The sequence below is a fragment of the Podarcis liolepis genome, assembly GCF_965112155.1.
Source record: "Podarcis liolepis genome assembly, chromosome: 5".
NCBI lineage: Eukaryota > Metazoa > Chordata > Lepidosauria > Squamata > Lacertidae > Podarcis > Podarcis liolepis.
Genome location: NC_139556.1, coordinates 64,564,195 through 64,588,462, shown reverse-complemented (window position 1 = coordinate 64,588,462; position 24,268 = coordinate 64,564,195). Strand labels below are relative to the sequence as shown.

The 24,268-nt window shown below is 43.7% G+C and overlaps 1 protein-coding gene across 9 annotated transcripts in view; it reads right to left on the bottom strand.

The window, feature by feature from the left end:
* VPS8 (VPS8 subunit of CORVET complex) overlaps positions 1–23,256 on the bottom strand; it is a 92,434-nt gene extending 69,178 nt beyond the window's left edge. For 2 of the 9 annotated variants that reach the window (XM_083506300.1, XM_083506304.1), the window contains exons 1-13: positions 23,109–23,236; positions 16,387–16,635; positions 13,632–13,762; positions 13,144–13,237; positions 12,304–12,336; positions 11,105–11,159; positions 7,046–7,170; positions 4,532–4,618; positions 3,555–3,622; positions 3,051–3,204; positions 2,901–2,960; positions 2,013–2,120; positions 1,429–1,509 (exon numbers count right to left, since the gene is read on the bottom strand). In XM_083506300.1, the coding sequence (XP_083362426.1) occupies positions 1,429–1,509; positions 2,013–2,120; positions 2,901–2,960; positions 3,051–3,204; positions 3,555–3,622; positions 4,532–4,618; positions 7,046–7,170; positions 11,105–11,159; positions 12,304–12,336; positions 13,144–13,237; positions 13,632–13,762; positions 16,387–16,545 (1,155 nt within the window). In that variant the 5' untranslated portion in view covers positions 16,546–16,635; positions 23,109–23,236. Of the gene's footprint in view, positions 1–1,428; positions 1,510–2,012; positions 2,121–2,900; positions 2,961–3,050; positions 3,205–3,554; positions 3,623–4,531; positions 4,619–7,045; positions 7,171–11,104; positions 11,160–12,303; positions 12,337–13,143; positions 13,238–13,631; positions 13,763–14,150; positions 14,220–16,386; positions 17,494–22,619 lie in introns of all 9 variants that reach the window. The other 7 variants (XM_083506298.1, XM_083506302.1, XM_083506297.1 and 4 more) reach the window with 7 other exon arrangements.
* Positions 23,257–24,268: the final 1,012 nt, after the last annotated feature.

Sequence of the window (24,268 nt, the reverse complement as noted above, 5' to 3'; positions counted from 1 at the left end):
CACAAAAGGACAGGGGATATTATTGGGCACTAAGAGAGCCAGTGTGGTGTAGTGCTTAAGATCGACAGACTCGTAATCTGGTGAACCGGGTTCGCTTCCCCGCTCCTCCACATACAGCTGCTGGGTGACCTTGGGCCAGTCACACTTCTCTGAAATCTCTCAGCCCCACTCACCTCACAGAGTGTTTGTTGTGGAGGAGGAAGGGAAAGGAGAATGTTAGCTGCTTTGAGACTCCTTCAGGTAGTGATAAAGTGGGATATCAAATCCAAACTCCTCTTCTTCTTAAATAAATCTTATAAAGCCATAGCATCCGAATTATATAGCTGGTGGCAACATGACTAACTTTAGAAGTTGGGGTCTCAGTACAAATAAGTAAGAAAGGAATGCCATGTAATTTTCCTGGGAATATTTAACCACCAGCAAGACTAGAAACATACATTTTAAAGTGGAAAATCTCAAGTGTGATGTACAAATCCCCACAATTATATGACAAGCTCTTTCTTAATATGATGGTCTCCACAACCATTGGGAGCAAAACTTGAAGCACCCCTTTAAGCCCCAAGGCTCAAAACTAGAATGAAGTTTTTTAAAAATTCATATTTGTAGGTTATATGTTTATACTTTTTAAACCTCCAGGTTATTCAAGTCTTAAACACCCTTCCAATAATAGTTAATGTTGATGAGTTTTCTACTAGAATCAAACCAAGGCAAATCAGAAGAAATTAAGATCGCAGCTCAAGAGACAACACAATGAGAACTATTAAAGTGGCAACAATGTATTTAAGTACAGTGGTACCTCGGGTTAAGAACTTAATTCGTTCTGGAGGTCCGTTCTTAACCTGAAACTGTCCTTAACCTGAGGTACCACTTTAGCTAATGGGGCCTCCCGCTGCCGCCGTGCCGCCAGAGCACGATTTCTGTTCTCATCCTGAAGTAAAGTTCTTAACCTGAGGTACTATTTCTGGGTTAGCGGAGTCTGTAACCTGAAGCAAGGTACCACTGTACTTTGAAATTCACTAGCAAACAACAGAGCAATCTTAGATGAAGGTGGGGAGCAGAGGAGTCATTTCTGCAACCAGCTTGCACTGGTCACGTCAGACTGTGGGTTTTTTGTGTTATTTGCTAGGAGGATCCTTGAGCCCCTGGATCCTGCTAAAAAAAGGTGAGACAACAATTGGAAGTAGCTTGGCTGAGTGACATTGCAGCCTCAGCCACAGCACAGCCCCCTAAATGTTGGTGCTCCTCTCTGCCAACAGAGGCCAGAAGGGAGACAACTACATAAACATCTGACACCCCTCACCATCATTACCCAGATAAGGTTCATCTTCTGAAGAGTTAAGAGCCTATTAAATGGAAGAAATGCCTATTTCTTTTTTAGCAACAAAATTCTTCGCATTTCCTACTAGAAAATAAACCATAGCAACTTACTGTAAAATTAATGAGGTCATAGTGGAGATGTAGCTGCTTCTGCTTTGTAACATGTATTGCTCCAGATTCATCTCTCTTAACCTGGTGATGAAATAAGGTAATTCATAGGAACATAATAATCTGCATTATACAGAGTCAGACCATTGGTCCATCAAGCAATTGGGCTGCTTACAATTGTGCTACCTTCAGCTGTGTTTTCGTCTAACACCTGCAAAAAACTTTTTAAATTTGCCAACATTTTTCATGATAGTCAGCCGGTGATCAGCTTGTGTGTGTTTTACTGTATTATATTTGTTGAGAACAACTCTGATATATTTTTTAATGAAATTATGGTATACAAATAATTCAGGAAATAAATAAAGAAGAGTGATTCCCACTAATCCCAACATACACTCAAGTGAAAGTCAAACTGAACAATTAGATACTTTGGCTTTTTCAACAGACTAGTAAGCCAAGAAACTCATCTACAACACAACTGTTGCCATCCTACAGTCTGAGCTTCTGTAAGTTAATGACCAACTACTCTGAGGGAAAATGTATTTAGAAAGCAACTCTCCAAAGCTGATTGATAAAATGAACCTTACCAGAAGGAAATGGACAACATCTCCTCGGCAGAAGGCAAGCACGGGATTCACAGATGTCTGCACAGCAACAAAATGCCATGCTAGCAATGGAACACTGGAGGGGTCCATCTGAAGATGAAAATATACTAGATTCTTAGCACCAAGTAAAAGAAAGAAAAAGTACTGGCTGTAGAGGGGGGAGAAGTACTGGTTTGAAAGTGAAATATACTGGTCTAATTTAAACTCAATTTACAAAAAGACTTGCTATTTCAACAATGCTATAGTCATGCTCTTTACTAAATATATATATAAAAATACTTTACTTTCCAAATCTATATAAAGATGCAATCAGCTTGAAATGTACAACATTAGCATCTCCAGTCCTTGCAGAGGTGGGTGCACTTAAGCCTACTGATTTCAATGGTCTTAGGTATGCCTCATGTGGCAAAGAATTACTCCATCGGTGCAGTGTGTGTTGTATAAAGTTCTTACAAGACAATGGAAGGCTGTGTTAGACATCCAAACTAAGGTTCTCCCCAAATAATCCTCAGGCCTGGCCTAGTACAATTTTCTGCCTTAGGCAAAGGACAAGATGGCGTTGTGCTCTCTAGTCACATGTACAGAAGCAGCCTAGACCAGAAGTTGATTCAAGAAAGGAACATTCTCCACTATATGTGAAGGAGGCAGGCTAATTTTGGGGGTGCAGGACAAGTCATGTGGGACACACAGCTCTGTCCTTCAACAGAGGGTAATGGCTAGGTGGAATGGGGCAGGATGAGGAGAAACAGAGTGTGAGGGAAATTACCCAAGGCAATTTCCTCCCTCTGCTTCATGGTAGGGTTGGCCCCAGTAACCCTCATGCTCCACCAGAGCACTTTGAACAATCATGAATTTGTCAAAATTACTCACACGACCGTATGGGAAAGTCATCCACACTTTCAAAGACGGTTTCAAGCCAATGACGAGAATCTGCAGGTAGAAGTGAAAGTAAGTAATAAACATTCGGCATTCGGCAATATTTCTTCCATTTTAAAACAGGATGCCTTGTGTAGAAGTCACCTTTGTTAAGGAAGCCATTGCAAGCAGGGAGTACTGGGTGATGGGATGGTCTCTCAGTTCAGTCTTTGCATGTAAAGGCTCAATGCAGCAGACTTCTCCCTTGGAACCACTGAACAAGCAGCGTGACTCACATGTTCTCACACCCATGACTCTCCTGAGAATAAAGTAAAAGGACATAAACAAACAGCAACAATTTACAACGGTGACTTGTGTGTATAGGAAAATGCATATCCAATTTAGCTTTCAAAAGTGTTGCATGTAATTCCAGGAATGGCTTTTAACAACTACATTTGCAAATCCAGCACAAATGATACTGACCAGGATACTCAAGAGAGAATTAGGCCTCTAAAGCCTCTAGTGTTTTTCCTCAGTCCGTTCAACTTGAAATCTTGAGCACAGCCTGGTGTTTGAAATGCTGCACTTCAAGTTCTTAGAAAAGATTTCATTATAAAGGGCCTATTTCCAACAATGCTGTCATCTGACAATAAACCCGCAGATTCTTACCTGAAAGAGAGTTCGAATACTGAGCCTCCACTGTCGTTGCAAATTGCTAGCGTTGGATCATCTGTAAACTGAACAGAACATTACTTTTCCCCCACACATGTATCTTCTCAGCAACTTTTAAAACTTTCTTTCATTAACATTACCTCACTTGTGAATGGACACTACCCTAGACCAGATGGATGGGAGGTGGCCTGCTCTTAATGGGGTCATATTCCCTCAGAAGAAGCGGTTACACAGCTTAGGGGTATTTCTGCAACAACTGCTGTCGCTTGAGGCTCAGGTGGCCTCAGTGGCGCAGTGCGCCTTCTATCAGCTTCTGCTGGTGGTCCAGCTTCACTGCTATCTGGACAGGGACACCCCAACCTCTGTTGTCTATGCTCTGGTAACCTGCAGGTCAGATTATTGTAATGTGCTATATGTGGGGCTGCCTCTGAAGACAATTTGGAAAGTTCAGCTGGTGCAGAATTTAGCAGCCAGGTTGCTTACTGAGGCAAGACAGTTTGAGAATAAAACGCCAAACCTGGCCTGATTGCACTGGCTGCTAATTAGTTTCCAGGCCCAATTCAGAGTGCTGGTTTTGACCTATAAAGTCTTAAAGGGATCAGGACCACAGTTCCTCAAGAATTGCCTCTGGCCCTATGAATCAAACCTGGACCCTGCGATCATCATCTGAGGCCCTTCTTCATGTGCCTCACTGTTTGTAGAATGCTCTCGCCTGGCACCATCATTATATATTGTTATGCACCAGGCAAAAGCTTTCTTCTATAACCAGGCCTTTGATCTTTAACTATCTGTGGCCTTTCAGAAGTGGGTGGGATATTTTTAATATACTTCTCTTTCCTATGCAATTCAAATTTTGAGGTAAGAAATACTGGTGCTGTATTAGGTGTGCACAATTTGTTATCGTCAGAAAGATCTAACACAATTTCAGTGCAGCCAACACAGCTCACAAAGCAGAATTAATTAATATTTCTTACCTTAATGTGCAAAATTGCTGTTCCTGGAGGATGAGCATCTGTTATTGATCTCAAAAGCTTTCCACTAGCCAGATCCCACATTGTAATCTATAAGTAAAAGACCATTAATTTTCTCTAATACAAGCCTGAATTACCAAAGCATGAAGACATCTATGAAATATTTGCCAACCATCATGTTGTGTAATCAAGCGTTATTCAGTTATTTTGTCCTAGTTTTCCAAGCACAGAGTGTACTTCACATTTTATAAAGTTTTAGAGAACAAAGGTCTAATTCTGACATCACGCTTCCCCACTGCCATGGTTTGGGAACTGGGAGCAGACTCCTCCTCCCCCAGGGGTACCAACTTGAATAAAATATGGGGGGGTCAGGTAAGCAGCACCCTGCATAATCATCACATGACACAGTGCTTGCACACCATTTGAATGGCAATGTCTATCAACTGGGGGGGGCAGCCCCCTCAAAAAAAAATTGAGAGGGTGAAGTCCCCTCGGCCCTTAGGAGTTGGCTCCTATGTCCTCCCCTCCTCAGCCCTCTCTCCTGGCTAGCAGTAACTATCCTGACTGCAAAGTCTGAGCTGGAATGATTAACAAAAATTACTGCTAAGCACATTTTGAGAGCAAATGGGGTCTAATCCTGGTTTAAAACTCTGGTTTGAAAGCTAATTATGGCTAAGAGAAATTAGGGTTATACTGGTCAGGCATGATTGTCAACTGCATTTAGTAACAACAAGAAAAGGGAGGGCTGTACGAGCCAAGGGGCGTGGAGCAAAAGGGTGGGGAAGGCCACAAAGTTTTCTTAATTGCCACATCACATCTAAAGTGCACTATGGCTTGTCCATCAGTTTAAAAGCAGAAGCTTCCTCCCACCAGCTTAGCCAACATGATTGAGCAAGACTGCCAAGATTGCGCACTCCCAATTTCCAAAATGATGAACATGACTATCTATCCATCTACCTATCTATCTATTCTTTGAAAGTTTCGCTAGGAACTGAAATATAGAGTTTACAAAATAAACAAATAAAATGGATGATGTTTTCTCTCATATGACATTTTTATTGAGAAAATCAAAGCTAGACTTAAACAAAAGCTGAATTTTCTGGCATTAAAATAAGACCTCACGGAGTACAAAGAAGTACTGCATGGGATACATGTACTGCTTGCTAATCTATATCACATTTGAGGTCAACAGGTTTCTCCCAACAATAAGCCACAGTAGAAAGAAATTATCTAAGGACATAACAAAAGGTGTAAATAGAAAATCATCGCTCTCCAGAACCAAATAAGAAGAGGCCAGATAGATCAGGCCAAAGGCCCATTGAATTGAGCATTCTGTTCCAATAGTGGCCAACCAGATACCCATAGGCAGCCTGTGAGCAGAACCCAAGTGCAATAGCAGTCTCCTCACTTGCGATCCCCAGCAACTGGAATTCAGAGACACTGCCTTGGACAGCAGAGGTGGAACAAAGCCATCGCAACCAGTAGCCATTGATTACAGGCGTCCCCTCACTTATGCACAACCACATATACACGTGGTGTGTTGGGATCACAGAATGCTGTGTGTGATAGTAGGTCTACAGGTTTGAGTTTGCTAGCTGATGCAATACTTTCTATGCAAGTGCTGGGTCAGAATGACTCAGCAGTAAGGTGCTGACAGTTGATTGGCTGTCATCGGCTTAAAAGGGAAACCTATCCAGCAGTAAGGTGGTGGTGTAGAGGAGTGTGGTCAGAGAGTTAGAGGTCTTCCTATTTGCCTTAAGGTGCAGCCAGGTACTCTGACTGTATGAACTGCTCATGTATTATAGCCTGTAGATATTTGTATAGCTCACAATAAATATACTGCACTGAAGAACCTGGAACTCTGAGCATTTCTGCTAAAGCGCCATGAAGAATTCGCGACATGGTGCTGGGAGATAATAAAATAATTCAGTTCAAACCCAGAAATGGCAGGAGAGAACTAGAGAGTCCTCATAGCTCATGAGGAGACCCTCCCTGGAGCCCGAAGAGGATGACAGTGAAGGCAGAGGAAGCCCCAAAGAGACTGAAGGTGCAACGGGGCTTTGTTTACACTGCTTAGCCTCTCTGCCTAAAACAGCAGTTCTCAACCTGTGGGTCCCCAGATGTTGTTGGACTACATCCCTGAGTTCTGGCCTTGCTAGCTAGGGGTGATGGGAGTTGTAGTTCAACAGCATCTGGGAACCCACAGGTTGAGAAAGGCTGGCCTAATAGTTGATGTCCGGGGTGGTGCAGCAGATTTCGCATGCAGCCTCCAGCCTCCTGTCAGCCCCAGAGCTTCAATTCTAGTTGTGGATATTTTTGGATCCAGTGTTTTTGGTATGGATTGAAAAGAGAACAGCAGAGAGGACATTTAAAGGGTGTTAGAGGGTGCTCCACACTTTACCCGATTTCACTGAAACTTAACCCCTGGGTTTGCAAATCTACCTTGGGGTAGACAGAACACAGCTGGACTTACTTCTGAGTAAGCGTGCACAGTACTGTGCCACATATCAACCTTACCTGTCCTTTTGCAAAACCACACAGAAGTCTTGAACAATCGTTGTTGATGCTAAGAGCAGATATAGCCCCATACTGTGCTCCAACTGCGGTACTGCCCAAACAAAGCCGAAGAGCCTGGTTAGGATCTAAACACAAAGCATGCCTAGTTAACATATGGGTGCATCAACACCACAGATCAGCACATTAATCCTAGAATCAAGAGTAATTCTACACATCATGAATTGGCTCATTTCAGACATCACATTTTCAATCATTCAACCCATGATATGGAGAACTAACAACAAACTGTGGTCTCTCACCCTCATCCTTCCTTTCCGGGTTTGCATAATCACAATTATTTGTGACACCTAAATTGGGCGTAACATGCTTACAATTCACCAGGAGGAGGAGGTGAAGAAAGCTTTTGTGGAGAGTGAAAAATGAGGAGCAACCGCTTATGTGATTTTAAAGACAGGATTTAAAATTCTAACAGTGAAGAGCTATGACACCCAATGAGGCCCACAAAACTCAGGAGCAACGTGGCCAGTGCTATAAAGGGAAGAATAAGCCACGTAAAATAAAAATAAAATAACAATATTTATTGCAGCAAGAAGAAAGGAGACAGAAGCAGGTCAATAATAAAGTCAAGAGATAACATGGCAAAACACTTCAATTCTTTCAAGAGAAAGATTCTATTTTAGAAATTTAATACAAAAAGGCTAGAGAATAATAGAAAAATGGAGAGTAGAATAAAATCTATGCCTCATTTAAAAGTTTAAGGGGAAGAATAGAACAGAAAATTATTTTGCTATGGCCTCCATGTTTTCCTCCCAAAATGCCATGGAAGCACATTGCACTGAGGGAATTTCAAGGTCACAAACCTGGTAGCAGGCTGCCAATGGACAATATCTGCTGTTGCTACTACCACCATCACAGATTATGTAAAAAATATTTTTTTTAAATGAAAAATACAAAATCCTATAGGTCAAGATAAGCAGTTCCCACTGAATCCCACACCCGTTTGGAAGCAAGATTACATACACACAAATATATGAGAATGAAGATCACCAAACTAAAGATTGCAACAATCCTCATCTCACACCTAGTTTGTGATATGGCATAGACAGTTATTCAAATAGGAAGGGAGCGGAAAAACACCTTCCTTATTTTAGTTCAGCAGCTCTCTAGAAACTGGTTAGACTCTCTAGTCAAAAATTGTAAGTGCCCCAAGGCTACTTGAGTGAAGTTTCTTATCCATTTTCAGTACATGATACTAATGTGATCAAACTTGGGTTTATGCCCAGGTATTTTAAACTTATATGCATGTTAAATATTGTCAAACTTTCTTTTTTTAATACAACAGCAGCTACTTTAAAAATGGATTAGAGGAAGTAAAAACTAGGTATATGGCTTCAAACTCTTTTGAAAAATAACAAAATCATAGGCTGATCTTTGAAGGATGTCAATACAACAATAGGTTGTGAACAGGATGTTTTGCAACCTTGTGAATGCATAAAGTCTGTAGTGGAAGGATATGTTATTACCTATTATTTGTAATTATTAAGAACAAACAGCATTTAACAAAACCCGGATTCATTTACACTGTTGCAACACGGTAAAACACCACACATTAAAAAATAAATCCATGAAGTATGGGCCAAACACATGCTGACAGGCGTATGCAGTTTAAAATTTCCTTGGGTAGCCAGTCACTTTAATGATTGCTCTGTACTGCTTTTAAGTTTTTTATGTTGCTGTACACACCCCTAATGTTTTGTGAGGAAATTGTATATAAATTTTTTAATAAATGAATTAAGTTAATTAATTGTATTTACCACAGAGCATGCTCTATAAAAATCATATCATCATTTCCCACACGTTATATCTCTGCTTCAAGTATTATTAATTATTATTATTGATGTTTTTATTCATTCATTTATATAAATGAATGAAAGAGCCAGGGCAGCAAACACATCCACAATTTCTAAGAACAGTTAGAGTTAAAAACATTATTTTATCCAGTCACTTCAGAGTTACCAGGAAGAGGTATCCTTCAGCCACCTAACGCCTAAGTAAACCAAAATGTTTTCAAATTCCTTCTGAAAAGTAACGATGGTGGCAGATGCACCTCACTAGGGAGGGCATTCCACAAATGGTGTACCACCACAGAAAGGGAGAGCTCAATCTCACATTGCCACCCACCCACCATCCTGCGAATGTACCCATGAATGATTTCCGTGCTCTTACCAGGTCACCCTTCACTAGTCATCCATCTCTCACCAAGAGGCTGGGTTAGGCACATGCACACCTTCCTAGTTGTTTCTGGCTCTCACCCAGGAATCAACCCAGTCAGATGTACCAGGGGGGTGGGGAATGCCCTCACCCATCCCTACTGTAGCCTTGGGCTTGCTGATCAGAAGGTTGGCGGTTCAAATCCCTGCGACGGGGTGAGCTCCCATTGCTCAGTCCCTGCTCCTGCCAACCTAGCAGTTCGAAAGCACATCAAAGTGCAAGTAGATAAATAGGTACTGCTCTGGCGGGAAGGTAAACGGCGTTTCCATGCGCTGCTCTGGTTCGCCAGAAGCGGCTTAGTCATGCTGGCCACATGACCTGGAAGCTGTACACCGGCTCCCTCGGCCAATAAAGCGAGAAAAGCGCCGCAACCCCAGAGTCATCCGCGACTGGACCTAATGTTCAGAGGTCCCTTTACCTTTAAGGACATCCCAACCTCATCATTTTAATTAGCTGTGAGGTTCAGGATCACCCCCACCTTGCCAAAGCCTCTGGAGAGAAGAGTGTCCACAAGACGGATGGTGGAAGAAGAGGGAAAGGCAGGTGGGAAAAGCAGTAACACCGTCAGAGGTGGCAGGCAGCCAGTTTCCTCAAACAAATGCCAGCAAACCTCAATGAACTGAAGCAACATTGTAAAGAGCAGGCCAGAATTCCTCCACTATGAAGTGAGAAGCCGATAAAGCCACACAGAAAACAATTGCTTCAAGTTATTGCTGCTAAAGGTGGTTCTACAAGCTGTTGAATCATAAGGTGTTCTTAGTTCTTCCACACACAGCTTCCCCATTTTGGCTTTATTTTTGTTAAATAAACCATGACACAAAGTAATATGTCATGTGTTGTTGTTCATCTGAGGTTGTATTTACCTAATTTTAAGACCTGCTAAGGAGGAGGTGATTGGTACTGTGTCCTGATAATACCACAGAATTCAAAGAGGGTGTACTTTATTTTCCCCGTAACTGTATAGGCGGTTATTGAATATGTTCTGTTTGGAGACCAGTACCTCTTGCCAGAGTGGTAATCAAACCTATGATGTACTAAAAGCTACAGATAAAATATTTGTCTCTTCTTCAGAGGAGTTTCCCAGTACAGGAAATAGCTTCAGAGTTTTATATGAACTCCTGCACCCTATGCCCTAAAATTACATTGTGAACATATTGCCCAGACCTTCAGTAAGCGGTATACAAATACCTTCATTAAATATAAATTTAAGCTATCATATCAGAATTCAGAGCACAGTTGTGGCAGTTTTAAAATGTGGATCTGTTCATGCAAGTTACATGCACAACGCAGCGGTACTATACCTTTGCCTTCTCAGTCCATGAGGAAAAAAGTTGAGAGAGAAAGAAAAGCCAGAAGTCAATAGGGAGGAAAAAATATCCAATAAAATGTTTCTGTTCAGCAAGAGGCTATCACAAATCAGTTTCTGCTGGTGGGGAGCAACAGGCGAAATGCCTATTCATTTCTTTGTAACATGAGGCCAAAACAGCATATCCAGACAACACTTCCTTCAAATACCATATAGTGAACCGTGTAAAAAAACAAAACCTATACCTTATTTGAACATAATCTTTTTTAATCCAGAAAGCCTGCAAGTCAACATCATTTAAAAATACATCACATTACTTACATGTAGCACGTCCTGCTAAGCTTACTGAATCAGATGACCAGACATATTGGTACTACTTATACAACAAAATACAGTAACAAAATACATACAATATGCCACAGAAATCAAATTCAAAGTGATTTTTCTGAAGTTTCAGTAGTTCAACAGGTACCCTTGCTTACCAAATATCAGTGCCAGTCCATGGGATGTTCCCACTGCTATGAGACTTGATGCTGCCTAAACAAAGCAAAGCCAAGGGAAAGCATTAAGACACCTGAAAATAAGGCAGACAATAAGCAATAACCCAAAAGCAGCAATCAGATTATCCATGTTTTAAGTAAGCAAAACTGAAACTAGAAATTAACCCTAAAAGGTTATGCACCCATGGAATAGGTTTCTATAAAGGACTCGGAAGAAGCCATATCAGAAACACTTGCTGACCAAATGATTAAAGATTATTTCACAAAAAGAACTGATTCAAGTGACCTTTATAATTGGAACAGGTGACTGACTGGGATTATCATCATCATTATCATCATATACATTAGGTGGCAGTTAGACTTCCTGATTTTTCATTAAGCCTACTCATTGGCCTGTGCACAAAACCTGGGCTCATCTATTCCCCTTTCCTCCTCCAGTGCCTCTATGAGAGAAAAGAAAGGATATTTTCACTTTAATGTAATCACAGTTTAGCATTACAGCCAAATCCTAAACTGTGATTAATCTTAACTATAGCTTATTGAAACATGCCAACTTCACAAACCATGGGTTGGAATAACCTAATGAGCCCCATTATAGCAGAAGCCCAGCATAAGGACCTCCATTTGTGTGACAGGGCTTCCCTCCTCGCTTTGTGTGCCTGAAATTGGCTCTGGAGGTGTCAGAACCTCCAGAACAGCACACAGGGGAAGGAGAGGGGGGCTGTTCCATCTGGCAAGCTGCAAGGCTTGTGCAAACATTCATTAAAGCACAACAATGAACCCCACCCCATGATTTTAAGTTGGGTTGTTTCAGTCAACTATGGTTAAGGCTAACTCCAGATTGACCAGGTAATACCAAACTCATTAATTAAAAGCAAGAGTTTCCCATTTCTTTCTCATGGCTAAAGAGCCCAAGCCTGGCAATCCATAGCTTAGCTTTACATCCAAATGTTGCTTATCACAGCTACTGCAAGGGTTACTGGAGTACCAGATTGTGTGCACTGCTTTGGGTCCTTTATTTTGTTACATGGATTATTCATATCTATTCATTCATTCTATATAGTAATATAAATGAAATAGTTTTGGAAAGAAACAGGGTCTGCAAAAATACTGTATCTAGGAGCAAGGCTTTAAGAACATAAAAAATGAAACAAGCATTGTATAGTTATTCATAAACTTACAATTGCAGTGGGTAAGCCAGCATCCACTTTGGCCTAAAAGAGAAATATATATTACGCAACTAGCATCAATAATCATAAGAGTGAAACACAAAATAATCTGCATGTCAGATATAATCATGTGAGGCTTCCCAACTTGCCATTTGAAATAATAGAATCATAGAATTGTAAGTTGGAAGGGTCTTGGGGGTCATCTGGTTCAAACTTAAGCCTACACTTGTCATTAAGAAGCTGAAGCTCTGACTCAAACACCCCCCACAACCAGATTAATTCCATATGGGAATTCATCAGGTTATGACTGTGCAGAAAAGGGTTCTGCTCACTCCAGAGTGGATTTTGCTTTTCCCACAGATGGAAAATACCCCAAAGCTACAAAATGCAGGGGCTAGAAGCATCCTCCTCCTGGGCTTACCATTATGTGTGACCATCACCAGTATGGAGTTAAAAGGAGCTCACACCCAGTCCTAAAATCACCCAGAGAATCAGTTTTTTCAGGATTCTCAAACTAACACTTGCGAGTTTACCAGAGCCAGATACAACACTAGAACGCTTTGAGGGGTTTTTCTTTTTTTTCACAAATCAAGCACTGTATAAATGCTATTAAATAAATAAAATATATAGAAATAAATAATAGAAACAGAACACGAGGCAGTGGAAGAGTGTGCTTGACCGCATATCCAAATCCCTAGACCCCAGTTAGTTGTAGACTAGGAAAACAAACTTCATGTTTATCCTTTTCTACCCGCTGCATGAATATCGTAAGTGTACAACCTAACTATTGTCTCTTCCGACTTGTGTACTGCCCATGTTGTTCATCTGCCTCAGTGGAGAAAAGCTACTTACCGCTGCAGAAACTATCTGAGCAGAGATTCCTTTCAGAAGGGACAGCCGTATCACAGAGCCATGGATGGAGAAAGAATCACGAAGCTTCTTCTTCCTTCGTAAAGTAAGGACAATCTCTCAAAACTCTACATGTAGTTAAGAGCCCAGTGCTGTAGTGAGAAACTGCTAGATGAGGGGCTAAAGTCCCACTGTGCCAGCAGAACACTAGATACACTACAGTCATGCAAATGCTACCATGACACATGTAACAGTGCAACACCACAGATATGTCAGCTCAGAAGGCCACCAGTGGGGTGGAGCTGTGAGGACATGAGTGGCACAGGAGAGGAGGGCACTTATGCCATTTCCTACACCCCCTCATGCAACTGCCATACCTCCTCTCCCATGGTGAGGTGCAAGTTGCCAATCCTATGAAGTAAGTTCCTGGAGACTGTCAGTGATGGCATTTATCACAAAGGAGCCACATCAAGGCATTTGCCCACAGTTACCTTTTCAGGTGTGTTCTATCGCCACTGTCAGAGCTCGCTACAGATGAAGTATCATATGAGTGAGTGTCAATGTTATCGATATTTAGAAGGGAAGGATCCTCAAGAACAAACGGCTCTTCTTCATCATCAGTCTATAAAAGAGACAGAAATAACATAGCTGGCCAACCATGCTATATCCAGCCTTGCAATGCACTAATGTAACTGACAGCAGTACTGCCTGGGTTTGCCAGGTGCCAGTTAGGCATGGTATTAGACAGGGGTGAAAGACAGACTTTGCTCAAAGATTGCTGAATAAGATCCTACTGGTGGGTTCAGAAAGGCACACACAGAGAGAAAAGAACACACAATGCCAATTAAACAGCTTTGCCAATTTTTAGAGGAGCTTGGTCCCATTTTCCAAGGTAGTTTAAGAGCACTGTCACGTTATGATAAATTGGTCTGTGAGCAATTGCACATTTGCATTTTGCTCTTCCAGCACAGTGTGCAAATAAGGGTTTTGTACTACCCTGCTCAACTCACCTCATTTAAAATACTTTCCAGTGTTGGGGGAGTATCAACCTGAGGAATATCAAACTCCTTGTCATCTATCTATATCAAAAAAAGAAACATTTTTAAGCTTCGTCATGAAGATGTTGGCTGACCACTTTTGACAGTGAAATGCTTCATGCTCCTAATCACTCTTCCCTGGGTGCTCTTTTCTGAAAATCGGTGCTTTCAAAAGGAAAATTTCAATTGGGAGCTACTGTACACACACACTATGAAAAATTGGGAATTTGATCAATGTAATGATCTAGGGCTGAACAAAAGTGTAAACCATGTAAATACCAGATATGTGCAACAAAAAATGCATAGATCATAAACACAACATTAAACCCAGGACTTTCTGGTAATGAAAACATCAAAGCCTGAAGGTGAGAACCAGAAAAAGGATGACCATGTCCGTCTTTCCCCCCTGCTGCAGCAGGATGGCACTTTAGGAATTGGAATTGCAGTCTCCATTGCTCAAATTGTCAAAATCTGTTTAGCTGTTGTATAAGCACTTCCAACAGTCTGCATCTGAATGCCCCTAAGAACTACATAAAGTGCGGTATGAAGGGGTAAAGAGAGCAGCTAGAACAGGGGTCACAGACCCTGCAAGAATGCTCAGCTGTCAAACACTTTAGGTCACAATGATGTCAAGTGATTGGATGCTTCGAAATTCTGAAGTCAGGACTTCAAAGCACCATGTGCAGCTGATCCAGGAAGCTTTGGCTCTAGAGTCCATCAGCTAATGGACAGTAGAATCAAAACCTGCTTTCCTTTGCCACTGAACAATCAGGAGAGCTTTATAAGGCTCCCGGTTGTGCTCTGACAGTTGCATAGCTATCTGTCACATGATACCAGGTGTGGGGCAAGTGGGTGTGGTTTGGGAGAAGCAGCCTTATGGGCCAAGTTTGGCCTGCAGGCCAGAGGGTCCCTACTCCTGAGTCGTAATATCTGGGAGTACAAGAAGATATAATAATGCATACATCCAGTGCCACCTTCTGGTACTTTAAGCAATTTATTATTTTGAGAACTGTTTTTAGCTTTGGTTCACTGAAAGCCACTTTGGGAACTGTTATGACTGAAGGAAGACTGTACACACAATAATTATTGTTTGTCTGAAAACTTCCCCCACCCCCCAAATGATTCCTATTTGCTTTAAGAACATTTTAATTAACATTACAGGCCCCACTTTTCCCCTTTCATTTTAGGATTGTCTGGGACTTATATGGGGGGGGGGGAATGTTAATCTTCCAGCACTCAGCCATCTTCATCCACATCAAAATAAGACAACAGAACAACCCATATGATGTAACAAATCTAGCCATTCAGCTGCAAAAGCAGCCCAAAACATACTAGACACAGCATCTTAGAACAGATAATAGATGACACAGTACAGTAGATGACTTCCAGTCACTCCGCAGTTTGTCTAATACTTTTCAGTGTGTGAAGTAAAGCACTATAAGCTTGATTTCTGTGAACTAGAATACAAAAAAGGAGGTGTGAGGAAGTCGAGGAAACAAGCAAATGAAAGATAAGGATATGAAAATATGGGGTCTTTTTTTTGTTTTCCCCCCTCTATTTTTTTTAAAGGTTGGTGTTTTTTAAATGTTTCTGTTTTTTTTCTTTTTTAATGTTTTGATGCACTGTTGATGTTTTGTTTTATTGTATTTTTTGTTTTTGAGGTTTTGTAACTGTTCATTGCTTATATTTCTTTTTTTCTTTTCTTTTTGTAATACTTAAACTCTAATAAATATCTTTTTAAAAAATATAAGCTTGATTTCTGATGCTAAAAAAGCACTCTGGCCACAAACCAATGCCTCTTTTCCCTATAGTTAGAGTAGATACAAATTGTGTGGGTCCCTCTAACTCCAAGAGTGGTTTTTTTGGGAAGCACAAGGAGTCTGAGGAGGCAGGAAAGCCCTGTTTCCCAAGTGGAGTCCTGACTACACTTCTCTGGAACCAACCCACTGCAACTACATGAACCAAACAATATATTAATGTATGATCCAATCCAAAAATCTGAAGAAATAAAACTCCCATAAAAATATTTTGTGCACGTGTAAAGAGGTTGTTATGCCATGAACTTGAAACTAGCACCTGCAACGTATTTTTTAAAATCCCGATTAGCTAACACTACAAAAGTAAACAGTAGCACATAACAATGTATAATGTATAATGAAGGACAGCAACAATTCATTCTTTAGACAAAAGACAGGCAGAAATGTCTTACCAGCTCACTCTTGGAGTCCAACTCTCTACTCAGTTCAGTCACAGACAGCTTGGGGGAAGAGGTTTCCTGGCACAATGGCTGCTGACTTGATTCATCCGCCACAAAGGGACCTTGATCTTGGTCAAGGTTTTGACTCTCCATCTTCAGTTCATCTTCCATCTTTCCTGTTCCCAGCTGTCAGAAAGCAGCCACTTGATAGGAGGAGGGAAGTTTAAAGTACATCTGCTTCCAGAGCCCAAACACCTGTAACTGATATAGAACGGTTCACATGCCACATTTACAATAGGGATACATGGAAATAATCAGAGAAAACCTGCAGCTGTGGCAATACGCAGACTACAAGTGAAAAGTCACGGCTAAGAACTCCTACTTAAACAGGAGGGTGAGATTTCCACACAACTGCTTCACTTTTGTACAAGATAAAAAATATGAAAGTAACAGTAGCTACGTGTTATCCTAAGACAGGCATGCATTGACACCAAGATGTCAGCTGTGCAGACTAACACAAACCATACTAATCTCCTCTCTGTGTCTGGATTACAACTTGTACCGCTTAAGTTGCAAGCCATTTTGGAGGTCCTTAGGGCCAAAAGGCAGAGTATAAATTCTTTTAGAAATATTATTCCCCCCCCACACACACACACTCTAACCATCTCTCTCCGACAGCTGTCAACAGACCGCCACCATTAGATCATAGAATCAGAGTTAGAAGGGACCATAAGGTTCACCTAGTCCACTCCCCTGCAATGCAGGAATATTTCACCCAATGTGGGGCTCCAACCCACAGTGTCATGCCCTACCACCGACTGAGCTATCCCAGCTGCTGCCCTATATCCCCCACAAGCTAGAAGGTGCCTACAAGGGAAACTCTGGGACCTCGCATTGAAACATATGACTTCCTCGCCCCATCATTCGCTTCCAGGTTCAATGACGGCTCAGAAGCCTGCCATTAAATCAGGAACGTCGGCCGTCCAGATGTTTTCCCGACTACAGATCCTATCATCCCCAACCAGTATCAGCCACCTGACTGGGGCTGACAGGAGTTGGGAGAGTCCTGAAACAGCCACAGGTTCTCAATCCCTGCTATTGGCGTACAACCACCCAAGCCTCTGTTGGGAAACTGCCAGGGAGATAGTGTCCATCATGAGCCCCCAAGCCGGAGTTCTGGACGATCCATCGGCCTCCCGTAGACAGGCAGATCCAGCAGTTAGCGACACGAAGCCTCTGGAAATTCCTAGCCACATTCCAGGGCTGGGTGTACACTGTTTATCAGCAGAAACACAGCCAAAAGCTTGCACCGCAGAAGAGCATAATTTTCAGACTTTATTAGCGTTTAACAGAACAAAAGAAAACGTGACCGTTCTGTGTCAGCATCTTCGGCCAACTGAGAAAACGAAAGGAAAAAAACAGCAAGCATAAACATCCTGTGAATAGGACATGCGCAGACTCTGTTGCTTACAAAAGCCTGCTCCCTTTTAAGGTGGAACGGAAATATCCTAACATCCTCCCCCTTTCCGTGTAACCTGTTGTACCTGTGGTTCACCCAATTGCAACTTTTGTACATAAACCTTTAGTTGTTCTTTGTTAACAACCTTAGACAACAGATCAGCAGGAATTTCATTTCCTGGCATGTAGGACACCCGAATCAGTCCTTTCTGAATACACTCTCTTGCACGATGTAACTTAATCTGCAAGTACTTGGTTCTCTGCTTGCAACTCTCGGAGTTCAGCAAAGCCAAACACGATCTATTGTCTTGATACACTTGTATAGGACATTTCACAGAAACCCCGATGTCCTTAAACAGTTGCATCAACCATTCACAATCCATGAGTGAAAATGACAGAGCATTGAGTTCTGCTTCACAGGAACTTAGGCTCACTGTCGTCTGCTTCTTGCACAACCAGTCAAACAGGCAGTGGTTGTACATGTAGCATACTCCAGAAGTGCTTGTACCATCCGTGGTGTCACTTCCAAAACTTGCATCAGCAAAGATTTCAAGACCTCCAGTCTTCTGACTGGTGAACCTCAGCCTGTAGTGCATAGTCCCTTTCAAATAGCGGGCTATGCGCTTCAGAGCTTTCCAATCCTGAACCGTAGGATTGTTGGCATGTCTGCTAAGCAGATTACAGCTTACAGCTATGTCAGGTCTTGAACATCTGGCAATGAAATTCAGCTTGCCTAGAATGCATCTGTACAGCGTTGTGTCAGAAAACGCTTCAGCAGTACTGTCTACCTGGTAACCTGTCACCATCGGTGTGTCTGCTGGGTTTGCATCAACCAAATTCAACCTGGTTAATACATCAGCAATTTTCTGTGTTTGGTGTACCAGAAAATTACCTGCTTGGTCCCTCTCCACCTGCAGAGAAAGATAGTTGGATACCTCACCAAGATCCTTCATGTCAAAGTGCTCCTTCAGTTGAGCTAGGGTGCTTTGATAAAAAGCCTGATTCTTCCAAAACATCAGAAGATCATCAACAAAACATAAACAATACAGTTTGTTTTGCCCCTCCTCCTTGACAAACACACATGGATCAGCTTTGCCCTGGTGAAAACCTAGAGAAAGCAATGTCTCAGTGAGTTTTGTGTTCCAACACCTGGCACTCTGCTTGAGACCATATAAGGATTTCCGCAGTTTACAGACCATTCCCTTCTGTATCTCCATCCCATCAGGTGGAAGCATGAACAGCTCCTCCCCCAAAATCCCGTACAAAAAAGCTGTATTAATGTCATGGTGGGAAACATGCAGTTTCTCCTCCGCAGCGACCTTGAGCATCAGCCGAATGCTCTCATATTTGACTGTGGGTGAGTAGGTCTCGTGGTAATCCTGTCCTGGTACCTGTGAAAAACCTCTGGCAACTAATCTGGCTTTGTGTCTGACTACCTTGCCATTCTGGTCTGTCTTGGCCTTGAAGACCCATTTGCTGCCAACCAGTCTCATTCCTGGGACTACCGGTACCAATTCCCAAGTTTGGTTCCTGTTCAAGGAATCAACTTCAGCCTTCATGGCATTAAGCCAAGGCTCAGCATCTTTAGAGGTTAACTCCTGAACCTCTTTGAAGCTTGAAGGTTCCCACACCTTCTCTGAGCTACTAAGTACAGCAGTTGCTGTCTTAGCAAACTCATCAGCATACCTCTTTGGAGGTCTGCCCTTGGTCGCCCTTTCAGATCTGCGTACTAGACGCAAGTCTTCTGGACTCATCTCCTCTTTCTTAGGAGAAAAGTGACCAATGGTGAACAGTGGTTCTTCCAGTTCATTGTCAGACGCATCAGATGGTCTGACTGAGGCCTTTGCGCTCTGGTAGTCTGCTGTGTCATCACTCTCACTGACATCAGCAGCAGCGCCGCCCACTGAACTGGAATCCGAACTCTGATCATCATCATCCTCATCCTCATCATCCTCATCCTCATCCTCATCAGCAGCAGCTTTCTCATCTTTAGCTGCTTTCTTGACATCACCTTCATCCTCTTCTGGGTAACACTGGAAAATTCCCACATTTTCCCCCCACTTAGGATTGTACTCAACACTCCTTGTGAACTTAATGGATTTAGAATCAGTCATCCATACCCTGTATGCACCTTTTTCGTACCCCATAAACAAACCATGTGCCCCACGCTTCCCAAGCTTGTTGGTTTGTTGTGTGCGTACCCACATGTCTGAACCAAAGATTCTCATGTGTTTGGTGTTGGGTTTCTTGCCAAACATCTTCTCATAGGGGGTACAACCAATGGGTGATGACAATCTGCGATTAACGGTATAAACCAAATTCCCCAGAGCTTCCCCCCAAAACTTATCAGGGAGATTGGCATCATGCAACAAGGTTTTGATTCCTTGCAGCAATGTTTGATTTGCTCTCTCCGCAAGCCCATTCATCCATGGCGATCTGGGCGTTGACATGTCATGCTGGATTCCCTTCTCAGTCAGGAAAGCTTCAAACTGCTGAGAAGTAAACTCCCCGCCCCGATCAGTAAACAAACAAGAAATACGTTTACTGTGCACATTCTCCAACCAAGCACAGAATTCCTTAAACTTCGGAAACGCTTGCGATTTCTGTTCGAGCAAATACACATGAATGTACCTGGAAAAAGAATCAATCAGAATCATGAAGTACCTTGCTCCTCCTATAGAGGGCGCTAGTGGACCAACCAGGTCCGCATGCACTAGCTGGTAGGGTTTGGAAGCCTGCCTGCTAGATTCCTTGCCTTTTGGAGCAACCTTCACCTTGTTCTCTGCACAAGATACACATTTCATGTGAAATTTACAAGGTTTGATGTTCAAACCTTCAACCACCTCTGGCATCTTGGCCAGTGCCTTCCAAGAGAGGTGACCAAACCTTCGATGCGCATCGTGAATGCAACCTGCATGAAGAACTTTGTTAGTTTGTGCAACACAACAAGAATCAGCATTAGATACAACAACAGTGTCATCATAAGTTATATGGAACAAACCATCCATAAACTTTGCATGCAAATAGTCCTCTTTGCCTTTACTGATGACACAGACGCTCCTCTTGAAGGAAATCTGAAAACCACGCCCAGTAAGCTGTGGGACGCTCAACAAGTTGCTTGCAGCTCCTGGAACATACAGTACTCCGCTGATGGTTGTGTGCAAACTTGCAAGTTTCACAGTCCCTTCTCCAGCAATTTGCAACGTCCTTCCATCAGCCAGGTGGATCTCACCTTCCTGAGGCTTGAAGGAGATAAAGAGATGCCTGTCCTTGGAAACGTGGCGGCTGGCACCTGAGTCCACAATAAACCTTCCTTTGGCTGTTGGAGCAGTCTTTACAGCAAGCAAACCCTTGTTTTCCAGCGGTTTGGGCTTTTGCAGCTTGCCCCCCTGCTGCTCCTGGCCAGCAGACTTGCCTTTAGCCTTTGGTGAAGCTGTGCCAGCAAGCAAAACCTTGCTTTCCACTGACGTGGGCTTTCGCAGCTCGCCCCCCTGCTTCTGGCCATCTGCAGACGTGCCTTTAGCCTTTGGTGAAGCTGTGCCAGTAAACAACGCTTTGTTTTTCCCTTGCGCGGGCTCTTCACCCTCCCTCTGCTCCTGGCCATCTGCAGGTGTCTGCCTGTGGCTCTGTTTACCTTTGCCTTTCCGGCCTCTGCAAAGGCGATGGCCTTGGTTCCCATGAGAACCAGAGCTCTCAGCTGCCGACTCCTTGGCTCCCCCTGGAGGCTGGAATGCTGCCTGGGATGACGTGACGGTCAGCTCCCCCTGCAGCTTGCAACCGGTGCCCTCAGCATCCCTGCACTCAAACGCATTCTGGGAAACAGCTAGGACCTCCGATGCAGTCAAACTCTGGGCTGGGATTTTTGCTTTGTGAGCTTCTTTTAAAGCAGACCACATTGCACGTGCAGTGGTGTTGCCAGCCAGCGTCTTAATTTCCTCAAGAGATACGGATAGGACTATTATGTCCATCGCTTTCGAATCAGCTGATTTCCATCTCTCTGTCAGAGGAACTGGGGGGGCTCCAGAAACAACATGCCACACCCCAAACTGACGCAGTAAACTCTCACACCATTTTGCCCAGGGTTCATAATTCTGCCCATGCAACTTAAGGGACTGGGCATCTCCATCAGCTTGAAAAAGCTCCATTCCAGCTTTTACTTTAGCCGCGAGTCTATTTTAAGTTGAAAGACTCCTTATCTTGGCAGCCATTAATCACGAACTCTTTGGCTCGGCTCCCAGGCCAATTAAGCCTTGCCGGAGTTCAAAGGCTCTTTGCCGAGGTATAACAGAAAAAGCGTCCGTCCCTTTCGCTTTTCCCCCCTTCATACCTCTTACGCAGTCTGTTGCAGCTTTACTCTCCTGTAGGTGCTGTGAATCTGGGCCCGAAACCTTGTTGTTGGGAAACTGCCAGGGAGATAGTGTCCATCATGAGCCCCCAAGCCGGAGTTCTGGACGATCCATCGGCCTCCCGTAGACAGGCAGATCCAGCAGTTAGCGACACGAAGCCTCTGGAAATTCCTAGCCACATTCCAGGGCTGGGTGTACACTGTTTATCAGCAGAAACACAGCCAAAAGCTTGCACCGCAGAAGAGCATAATTTTCAGACTTTATTAGCGTTTAACAGAACAAAAGAAAACGTGACCGTTCTGTGTCAGCATCTTCGGCCAACTGAGAAAACGAAAGGAAAAAAACAGCAAGCATAAACATCCTGTGAATAGGACATGCGCAGACTCTGTTGCTTACAAAAGCCTGCTCCTTTTTAAGGTGGAACGGAAATATCCTAACAGCCTCCTCCTAAGGAAGCCTGAGGTTGTGTCATTTGCAGCAGTCAGTGTGAGAGCTTGGCCGCTTTTCAACACAATCACAATGAAGTTCCAAAGTGGGTGGGTGGGGGGCAAAGCACCCGAGAGCCCCACGGAGGCATGTTCAGTCACCCACCCGAAGGGGCCAGTTCTGGGAGCAAAGCCCCACAGCAGCCACCCCACAGGCTGGCAGAGGAGGGGTTTCCGGGGATTCCCTTCCCCGTCCCACAAAACCCAGGCGCCGTCCTCTAGGACGCCGCAGCACAGAGCAGGATCGGGCCATGTTAGAAGCGGCAGGCATCGCCATGCCCAGGGACGGGGTTGCGGGGCGTGTCTGCCTCTTATGGCCCCGTCGAGCAAGGGCTGCGCCCCACACAAGGCCAGCCAAGCCGCCTGATGCCGGGAAACTGGGAGGCGCCCGCCCTCGACCACCCCCCCGACTCCTGAGCCAGCGAGGCAAAGGAACAAAGCTCACCAGCCCACATCTTCGGGGGCGCCCTCGAAACGCCAGCCATTCCGCACCCGCCGCCGCCGCCACCACTTACTTCCGCCCGGCCCAAGCGCAGCTTCTCCGCCCGGCGTCTGCTTTAAAGGGGACGCCCAAGCTCGGGCCAAGCGGGCCTTCGATCTCGCAGCGCCCCCTTCTGGCGCCGAAGAGAGATGCATCCGAGAGCGTATATTCGCGGCCGCTGGCTGTTGTGGTTTTTAATTCAATACGATTTAAGGTTTCGGCGCGGGACGCGTTTTAAGCTGCTGCTCCGAGGTTCAACAACCTCAAATATTAAACGGAGCGGGGGGCGGGGGCAGTTCATGTAATAGTGCATTATTAACAGTTCCTCATTCAATAGGTTCTGATAGAGCGGCGACGTTGGATCCGCTAGATAAATGCGGGAGTGGGTGGGGCTTTAGCCTGTAATCTGAGTAAATTAGATAAAAAGGATTTTCCTAATTGACAGCTCATTTGCATATGCATTTAGATACATAATAGATATGCCTCCTCTAACGGCAACTCCTGCTCATCACCTAAAAACAAATAAGAGTATTTTACGTCATTTATGATGGGATGACAGGGGGCTAATAGTTGCCAATAGGTAACAGTTGCAGAAGTGCTGGAGGTCAGTGGTAGAGCATTTGCTTTGCATGTAGAAGGTCCTAGATTCAATCCTGGCCATCTCCAGGTAGGACTGAAAAACAGACCCACCTGAAACCCAGAAGAGCCACTATCACCAGTCAATGTAAACAATGCCAAGCTGGATGGACCATTAATTTAACTCAGTTATCAGGCAGCCTATCCGTAGCGGCTAATGCCCCCAGAGATTAAGGGGGCAGAAATCAGGAAGGAATTCTAGTTTTGTCACAGTCCTCCACCCTGATCAAGTCTACAAACTTCCATTCTTTTGCATAGCATATGACCGGAGCTTATTTTTGCTGACCAAGTGAGAGACCAGAGGGCTCAGGGCATGGTTGGTTGGTTGCAGGCCGGTGTGTGTGTGTGGGGGGGTGTTGCTGGGTCAAATTAGCCATACTGATTTGTATGCTGATGGGAGGGATTTGTCATTGGTTACAGTTTAGAACAGCACTGATGCTTCAGCAATGAGGCAACTCAAGCTGGGAGTTTTGTGCAAGAGCTAAAGC